The sequence below is a fragment of the Chanos chanos genome, chromosome 8 (assembly GCF_902362185.1).
Source record: "Chanos chanos chromosome 8, fChaCha1.1, whole genome shotgun sequence".
Classification (NCBI taxonomy): domain Eukaryota; kingdom Metazoa; phylum Chordata; class Actinopteri; order Gonorynchiformes; family Chanidae; genus Chanos; species Chanos chanos.
The window spans coordinates 14,672,522-14,682,433 of record NC_044502.1 but is presented as its reverse complement, the minus strand read 5'-3'; the positions used below and the strand labels follow the sequence as shown (position 1 = coordinate 14,682,433).

At 41.5% G+C, this 9,912-nt stretch overlaps 1 protein-coding gene across 1 annotated transcript in view; it reads right to left on the bottom strand.

The window, feature by feature from the left end:
- Positions 1-929: 929 nt before the first annotated feature.
- The window catches only part of lcor (ligand dependent nuclear receptor corepressor), a 32,814-nt gene continuing 23,831 nt past the window's right edge, over positions 930-9,912 (bottom strand). Inside the window, exons 4-7 of the mRNA XM_030781499.1 lie at positions 7,960-8,086; positions 6,039-6,392; positions 3,880-3,976; positions 930-2,013 (exon numbers count right to left, since the gene is read on the bottom strand). Of these exons, the coding sequence (XP_030637359.1) occupies positions 930-2,013; positions 3,880-3,976; positions 6,039-6,392; positions 7,960-8,086 (1,662 nt within the window). The remainder of the gene's footprint in view (positions 2,014-3,879; positions 3,977-6,038; positions 6,393-7,959; positions 8,087-9,912) is intronic.

The window sequence follows — 9,912 nt, the reverse complement described above, 5'->3', positions numbered from 1 at the left end:
GCGCCAGACTGAAAGTATAGTGCAAAAGAAAGCGCAGAAATGAATGAAAAAGAAAGTGTAAAATTACCATAAAATTAACAAGTTTCTTCAAAAACCTCACAAACATGAATCCCTGAATGACTATTTTTGAGCGTCAACTTCTTCTTTTTTTTTTTTTTTAAGAAAGAGATGTTTTGTTTTTTTGTCTATTTTAAATGTAGCAGAATAACAAGAGAGGAAATAAAGGTTGAAGTTTAAAGTTAAAATTTTTTTTTCTACTTGCCAATAGAAAAGACGGGGTTAGTGCGGCATCCCTGGTGAGAAACATCATCGCATCCATCTGAAATATGCTTGTTTTGAAAGTCAGTTCACTTACCAATTTTTAATCCAAAATCCATTATTGTTTAGGTTGTGAGAGAGGGAATAAAGGGGACATTTTCTAATAGTGTTAAGGGGGTTAACTTAACGTCCCCCACACCCACCCGCATCTGCCCGAAATTGCATTTATTTGCAATCATGGGTCAGTATATCCAGTTCCGAAAACAGGAGACGTTAGGCGGGCTTACTTAGTGTTTCTCTAAAACAAAATTTCCTATTTTGTCAGGAATACGTTCATGGCTTTCCAATGCATTTGTTTTTTTTTTGTTACTTAACGCAATTTAAAAAAAAAAAAAAAAAAAAAAAAGCTCAACAAATGCTTGCAGTGTCAAAGTGACCACTGTAGTGTCTGCCAATTCGTTTTTTTTCATCCTCCAGTTATCGGAAATTTTGAATCGTCTTGTAAATCCCTGCTGTTGTGCTCACCCAGATACTGCAAAGTATAATTGGCACAATTAAAGCCCCATCCTATTTCATCCAATCATTATTTGAGTTTCTGTTTTTTAGTTTGTTTGAGTTGGTTGGTTTTGTTACTTTGATTTCTCAAAAAAGTTCTTTTTTTTTTATATATATTATTCGTCTTTTACGTCACCCGCCCCCTGCGAGCCGTCCTCTTGCGTCGCCGTAGGTGTGGTGGTGGGGGGTGTGGTCGTGGATTCGGTTTCTGTGGCGATCCCAGACTCCTGCCCTTCCATTCTCATCATCAGTTTAAGCTTCTTCTTTGGCGGATTCTTCAGCGTGCCCATCCTCTCCTTCACCTTGTACTCCAGGGTGCTGTGAGGGATGCCGTACATGTTCTGTGCCTTGGAAACGCTCATCTTCCCACTCATAACCACAGCGATGGCCTCTTCAAGGATCTCGCTGTTGTACTGACGATACCGCCCCCTTTTCTTGCGAGGCTGCTTGGAGCCCGTCGGGTCGGCCTCTGGATCTGAGGTCGGGTACTGAGGCCCGGAGGTGGACTGGTCCATGTCAGAGCCCCAGTACTCGCCCACAGAGGCTCCGTCCAGAAGCCCGCCGAGGCCGGACCGACGGTTCTGCTTGGGCAGGATGGCCCTTAGCTTCCGGTTGAGCGCGTTCTCCGAGTGCACCGCTCCGATCGCCATGGAGCCAAAGCTGTAGATGTCTCCGGCACCAGCATGGGAATCCCAGGACAGGTCCATGCCCCTTACCTGTGGGATCTTCAGGTCCACGGGAGGGGAGTGACCCAGTTCTTTCTTGACCGGGAGGGCTTGGGCGTCGGGGCCTTTGCCGTGAGAGGCATTGGTGCCCTTGGTGAACGCACTGTGGTTGTCCAAGAACAGAGGCAGATCTTTGAGGTCACTGAGGGATCTACTGGCCTGTTTCAGCTTCAGGAGGCCATCCAGATGAGGTTTTCCTCCCCACGAACCGTCACGAGAGAGGAGGGAGTGGGTCTGTCCGTGGTTCAGCAGCCCCGCAGACTCCAGGCTAGCCAGTGAGAGAGGTGGCGGCTGGCCTAGGAGGCGGTGCTTCTGGCTCAGGAGTTCCTCCTTAATAAGCAGCGAACGGGCCAATGGGGGCTTGAGAGGGGTGGAGCCAATGTAGTTCTCCCTGATCCCGTCCTGCAAGCTTCTCGGTGGAAGGCCATCTTCATCATCAACATCTTGAAAATTGTGGTCAGTTCTCAGGGCACGCCTGTCGGGCAGAACAAAGTAATGTCAGCATGAGTCAACAGTCAAACCATACTATAGATCTGTCCCTTTGTTAAGGTAGGTTCAAAGTTCAGTTTCAAACACAAAGCAAAATGAATGAGTTTAGAGATAAAATTTGGGTAAGTGAGTGTGCACTACAGTGTGTCTGAATGGGTGTTCTTACAATGCATATTTCTGGAGTGATACTATATAGTTACTCCCTCTGAGGACTGTTAAAAAATGAACAGCTTGATGTAGTGAAAGGGAAAGGGAAAAAAAATCAATTCCATTTTGTTTTCTCATTTATCTAAGATGGCTTCGGCTTGATTTATCTATCACACCTAGCCTTTGTTTTGTTCCCTCTTGTGTTATATGTAAATATCAAGTGCAAACAAACAAACGAAAAAACCTCCTGGCATATGAAAGAGGTTCTGTCTGTCTTTCTGTCACTCTGACCCTAGCACAGTCAGGGAGGCATTTTGCTTGTTCCCTGTTCTTTTTAATGGTTAATATGGTTTTTTTTTTCTCCTTAATCTTCCAAAACGTGTTTGAATATGAATCGGTGGCAGAGTGAGTAGACTGAGTAAACGCGTAAGAGTTGCTTTCCTCCCTCTCCGGTAGAGAACTCCTGTCAGACACCGTTGACTTGCCATTGTACATGTAAACGGCTGTACAAGAGTCCAGTTCTTCTACTGCTTTAGCCGTCTGCACTGTCTGGGAGGTATGAATATCCATAGCAGATACAAAAGCACCTAAGTTGATTTCCTGAACGAATAGCCAGGCCTCACACACAAAGCATTACACTGATGTAAACATTTTTTTAATCCTTCCTGAAAACGAACCCCCCACCCTGCTTTTATAAACAATTGCTCATGACCTGAATTGTTGCCAGATTGAACAAGCAGCCCAAAAAATGACTGACTAAAGGCTAACTAAACAGCATAAGAAAACTGAGGTGAGCAACCGCTCGAGACTTGCCAAAGCAAAGCAAACCAGCTCACATATCGTCTAAGGTGAAGGCTTCAGAGGTGCTTTGCCCTGAAATTTTAGCTTTGCCTTGTAGCATTTTGTACTGGACAAACAGGAACTGGGAACTGGATAGAGAAAAATAAGACCACATTTCAAATGAAGTAGCCCTGAAGCCCAGTGATCTGAATTCTTATGTCTACATGACTGAGCTGGTAATGAAGATTACTCATCTGAATTGTGTTAATATGGCACAAAAACAGATGCATATATATATATATATATATATATATATATATATTACTGCATTTTTCATTGAGAGCTCACTGACGAATACATTTTTTTATGAATGTAATTATTGACATGAGTCTGATTGGCATTTGGGGTGAGAACTGTCTCATTCATTTTTGCCTTTGATCGTTTCACTAAACGAAAAAAAAATCAAAACGTGTTAATGCATTCGGCTGTGTGACAGAAATGTCCTTGTGTATAATGCCGTGGGTCACAGGGACTTGATGGTGTATGTAGATATGTAGATATGACTGAGGTAGAACACTAATCAAAAAATAAATTATTTCTCATCTTTATTTTACAAACAGAGAAGGGGGGAGGGTGAGAGAGAGAGAGAGAGAGAGGGAGAGAGAGAGAAAGAAGAGAAAACAGAGAGAAGGAGAGAGGCAGACAGAGACAGAGAGAGAAACAGAGAAAATAGAAGGATGGGGAGAGACAGACAGACATAGAGAGAGAGAGACAGACGGACAGAGAGAGAGAGAGAGAGAGAGAGAGAGAGAGAAAGAGGGGAAGGGAGTAAACAGAGAGAACCTTGGAGAGGTTTACTGAATGGTGTTGATAAGCTTACCATGGGTGAGTTTAAAAAAAAAAAAGACAAAATGGAGGCCCTTACCCCTTGACGACGGGCATTATGGAAAAGCCATGAGAGTGTTTGAGAGAGACGGTGCCACGATTGTGGTTCTTCTTTGTTGATAGGTCAAGGACTCCATCTGCACACACAAAAACAATCCCTTCGCAATTCACACACAATTACACACAACCTACTCCTCAATCTATTTACATCATATCTAAAAAAAACCTCAAAACCATCATATTTACTTTGTCATTTGATTAAAAAACCTTAAACTCTTAAATAGTTGAAGCATATGACTGATTAGGCATGAAATAAAATTATTTGACCTCTTTAAAGGTGTCAGTAAAAGAGGCCTTAAAAACACATTTGGGATCCAGAGGAGAGAGAAAGAGAGCGAGAGAGAGAGAGAGAGAGAGAGAGAGAGAGAGAGAGAGAGAGAGAGATGTTTGGGATGTGTATAAATACACAAAGATTTGAGTAGCGTTGGCAAAATCCTGTTTATTTTCCCTGGTTGTGAATGGATTAATGCACATGAACATGATACCCTTTGAGTGCATCAGACACTGCTGACAGTTAATGTCTGAGATTCCTCCTCCCATCCCAACCTTTCTCTCTATGCTTTCACTTTTGTCTGTTATTGGCAGCTTCCGTGCACACACACGCACACGCACACACACACACACGCGCACAAACACATACATACCCGTGCGCACACATACATACCCGTGCGCGCACGCACACACACACACACACACACACACACACACACAAACCCGCCCCCTCTACTGCGTAATCTCCAAAGTGCAAGTGACCCATTGACCTTATCATTATAAACATAGCAGCGTGACCTACAATATAATCTTTAGGGCTTTTTGTGCCGTTCAATCAGATGAAAAAGAAAAGAAAACAAGAGGTGAGATTGAAATGGAAAAAAAAAAGGAATTACAAAACATGGATTTAGCATAAGCGGTAATCCACCCAAAATTTAACACAACTACAACAACTGTGCAACATATCATTTCTCAGATCAGGAAAAAAACCGCTCTGACCTAATTACTTTAGTCAAACCCTAGGCTCAAATTATTCCATATGTGCAAACGTTTTGGATTTGAACTAATAGCAAAACATCATCATATTTAAATGACACATATTGTTAATCCAGCCTTGCAATGCTCTGCATGATGTGTTTTCATCTTAAATCAGAGCTCAAATTAGTCATCCAACATCTGGAAAGATCAACCCAGTCAGTGGCTTTTATATTCAATTTTTACAGGTGTGTGCTTAAATGTCATTTTTAAAAACATATTTTTACATTCCAGCGCTCAACCACTTCACTCTCTTTCGTTGTATCTTTTAAAAAAAGGATTACAGTAAAAGTACTGAAATAATGTATAAACATTTCATACAGGCCTGGTTTCTGTCTCTTATCTTTACAAGGAAGTGGGACTTTAATGTAGAACATTTCAAAGATTAAATAAATATTCTCACTGCAGTGTTGGCGGTAAAGAATGACTAACATTGTCCTGCTTTCAAAACTGACTTTGTTCTGGTTTTGGGTACTGAAACTCTCCTGATTTGGGGTACTGACTTTATCCTAGTTTTGGGTACTGAAACTGTCCTGATTTTGGGTACTGACATTGTTCTCATTGATCTAGTTTTGGGTACTGAAACTGTCCTGATTTTGGGTACTGACTTTGTCCTAGTTTTGGGAGCTGAAACTGTCCTGATTTTGGGTACTGACATTGTTCTGGTTTTGGGTACTAAAACTGTCCTGATTTTGGGTACTGACATTGTTCTGGTTTCTGTGCTGACACCATTTAAGTGCTGACAGTGAACTGGTTTTAGTAGTGACAACGCCCCAGTATTGACACTAACTCTGATCCAGCTCCGTAACAGCACTGACACACGGGCACAGCTTTCGTTTTTAACACTGTCATTTGTTTTGTTACTGCAAATATCCTGGTTTCAGTTTTGTTCAGTTTCTGTGTTCAAGTATCAGCACTGAAACAATCACAATACTTTAATTTTTGGCACTGCAATTTCATGGTTTCAGTACCGATACCATTTAAACCACGATATTCGCAATACTCTGGCTCATAACTTTGTTACATTGTGACAACATCAGATTCTTACACTGATGTATGCTTACTGTGTTAGATAACACACCAGTGAGAACAAATGCTGGTTGCCTTGGTTACCTTGGTCGCTGAGCTCCACCTCAGGTTTCTTGACGGTGAGGTCCAGGGGGGAGTCCTGGTCAGCCATGAGAAGCTTGCTGAGGACGGGGTTCTGTGCTGAGGCAGCTGCACTGTTGCCGGATCCGTTAGCTGTGCTGACGGAGACGTGGGTGGACGCGGGGGCAGCCGTGTCCAGCGAGGGCGCTTTCGGCAGGCTTTGGTCCTTGATGCCGTTGGGCTGGGACTCGGGGTGGGGTATGTCCTGAGTTGAGCTGGTTTTTGAGGTATATTCCGCAGCGAACTGTCGGATCATTCGCTGCATGATCTCACGAGCCACTAAAGGAATGTGAGGGTCCGAGAAGCTTGGGAGGTCTGCTACCAGAGAGAGAGAGAGAGAGAGAGAGAGAGAGAGAGAGAGAGATGGTACACATCAGTCCACCGAAACATTGCAGATCCATTCATACTAAATGATCTATTCATACTGAATGTACTGAGAGTTCCTTAACAACTATAGATTTCCACTACAACTACAGGAGGCACTGATAGAGGGAGAGTGCGCGAGAGAGTGAAAGACAGTGTGAGAAAGAACCTTCCACAGCCTGTGTGTCAGTCTTTTTATGGTGCTGTCCAATATGACATGTAATGACAAATTCAGAATTATAGAGGTTACAGATCTGAAAGTTGAACTGAACTGAATTTGTATCTAAACAGTAATATGCTTAAGTCGTTTGTATGTACAGATAAAACGGGGACACCTAAAATGAAATGGGGCTACAAGAAATTTTTCAACTGTACGAGCATCAACGTACCCTGTTGCTTATAAGCTTAACCAAGAGGAAAAGGAAAAGAGAAGAAAAAATAACCACGATAAATGAACAAACATGCATGTTATATACAGTACAACACTGGTACCTGACATTAACCTTACCCCACCAGATTACTGTGATGTTCTATCTAAAAATACACGAAGACAAATCACCATGGCACGTAAACAAACACACGTCCATGAAACAAATATTACATAGCGTTCGCTTTTAAAGCTTTTTTCCTTTCTCTGCTGATTACCATCTTTGTTTAACACCTATGTTAGACAGTGACAAGCCAGGAGACGCTTCCTGTCCAAACAGTCTCAGCAAAGCAAATGGATCTCACAGACTACCTTTTTTTTTTTGTGTAACATTTCCTCCTGGGCTGTGGAATTGTGTTGGAATTCCAAAGGGGAGAGTTTCTTTCCTGTGCTCGTTTGAGCAAACAAACTATCACATCACCAAAAAAAAAAAAAAAAACTCAACGAGCTTGAATACACAGAGAACAGACCCTGCAAAAACAGTTACACCAAAGGTAGGCTGTTAGGAAGGAAGCCGAAACGTTCGCATTGAAAAACAAACTAAGCCTGAAGTGTAAAAATGAATTCTGTGAAACTCATTTCTAATTGCAAACCATGTGAGCTAGCAGGCTCTAAACACAGAACTAAATTCACAAATGAAAAATGGCCTATACAAAAGACCAAAAAAAAAAGAAAAAGAAAAGAAAAAAGGCACTGCCTTGTTCTTTGCTTTAGGGTCTTAGTTGACTTTTAAAAACAACAAATTCGTCAGTATTAAATTATCTAAGAGTGTTACATTGGCTGTGTGTGTTCCACTTCTTTTAAAGAAACAGCGCATCCGTGATGCGTTACGTGCGTGTGTTCTGATTTTTCGTCACGCTCCTTTTTTTCAGATGTGAGAAAGCTGACACACAGAAGATCTTTCTTTTCCAAACTGTGTTTCACCATATGGCTGGAACGCATCCCGTACTAAACTACTGAATATTGAATGTAGGCAGCGAGCTCCTTTTTTTCTTTTTTTTCAATCTAGATTTTTCTTTTTTTTTTTTAAAGCCTACAGACTTTTTTGTCCTCCCAAACAGAGAATCTGTGTTCACTCCATTGTGCTTGATTTACCCCTTCTGTAGAAGACAGCATTGAGGAAGTCTTCTGCTTGCTTCTCAAGCCTGTTGATCCTTGTTTGCTCTTGTTTGAAGCTGTCTGTCTCTGATAATACCTGGTTGTTCAGACCAACCAAGTGCTCCTGGAGAAGTCAAACAAACGAGAAAAAAAAAAACACGATTCGATTAAATGAACTGACTGGAGGGAGAAAAAAAACAAAACAAAACAAAAACAACCAAATGAGACATACTTGGTCAGAACAAAAATTCATCAAAGTTTTTGTCCACAATGACGCAGCTTACATAATTATTTGAACATTTCTAATGAAAGGATTTCATTAGGGAACCACACGACCAATCACAGCAGAGACAAATGTGCAGAGAATGGTTAGGGATTCTAAAATGAAAACAAGGGTTTTTATAGTTGTTTGTATATATGCAATCAAAGTCAACAAGAGATTCTATATATGTACCATAGCTATTCAGTGCATCTTTTATGATCATGTTAAATAGTGACAAAAGGCGAATGTTGTCTCATGTCTATCTGACATGACATTGGAATTCCGTTGTAGTGAAAGACTCCTGGTGCTAGCAAACAATGATACTAAAGTGATAAATAAAACACAGCAGTTTCTTTAAGGGTTATCAAAACAGAACAACTCTCTCGCTCTCTCTCTCTCTCTCTCTCTCTCTCCCTCTCTCTCTCTCTCCCTTTAATTCTACAGGGAGTTTGCATAGCAGCAGATCAATGAATCAATTGTTTCCATCCTCTGCGGATCCACTGACATTTCATGCAATTAAACTGAAAGAATAAAATATCAGGACTGCTTTACAAAACTGAAGGGTAAAAAAAAAAAAAAAAGGAAAAAAAAGACAGAAAGATACATGTATGGTTTTGGGGAAGATGGTTGACCTTGGAGGTTGAAAAGGTTAAGCTAAAAAGAGGGAGGTCTGCTAAGAGTCTGGTTTGTAGAAGGGCTCAAGGCTCAGGGAGAAGAATGACAGCTGAGATAAAATGGAGTCCTCATCTCAGAGAACACATGACAGATTTTTCAATTAAAAGGTCAGGGTGTAGAAATGAATAAAGTCATGGAGGAAGAGGCTAAAAAAAGACAATCGCTGGGAGCACTGGGAGACAGATGACGGCACCTGTATTGGGCTGTGGTCCATTTTGAAGTTTGACCGAACGTTTTTGGTTTTGGATACTGGAAAACCCATATATTTTTGGCTTTTACATTTAAGTGCGTCTGACAGTGTGTGCGCATGTGTGTGCGCGTGTGTGGGCGTACGTGTGTGTGTGGGTGTGTGTGTGTGTGTGTGTGTGTGCGCGCGCGCACGAAAAGGAAAAAAGAGAAAAATAATATATAATGGGGAAAGAAAAGAGAATGAGAGAAATTATTTGTCAAAATGACGAACAGGAGAGCTGTTCCTTTCAAGGCCTAGTAGTCAACTGCGTTGTCACAAACGTGTGCCGATAGCCTTTCTGTACGTTATAGACCGGGGAAAAAATCATAAAAGCATTCTATTGTATGAATGGACCGTGGCAAAACGTATGAATAATTATACGTATAAGAGAAAACAGCTGTGTGCAAATCTAACGGTGTCTGCTGCCAAGTGCTATCTTGCTAAACAAGTGCTGCTACTATTGGCGATCGTCCTTTCAAGTACAACATTTTACAGACACACACACACACACACACACACACACACACACACACACACTCCAATGTGGGAAGAGAGCTGTGACCTGTTTGTTTTTTTAGCTTTGGCTTGTTTTTGCCAAAAATGCAGCAAGGATTTCACCAGTAAAGATGAAAAGACATTCAAGACAAACAGTTACACAACACAATGGCCTATGAAACTTACTGAGACCTTCACACAACGATATTCTGAAAAGCAAAGTAGCAGCAGGAAGAAGGGAGTACAGAAGAGCAGGGAAGAGCAAGAAAAAGAGAGAGAGAGAGAGAGA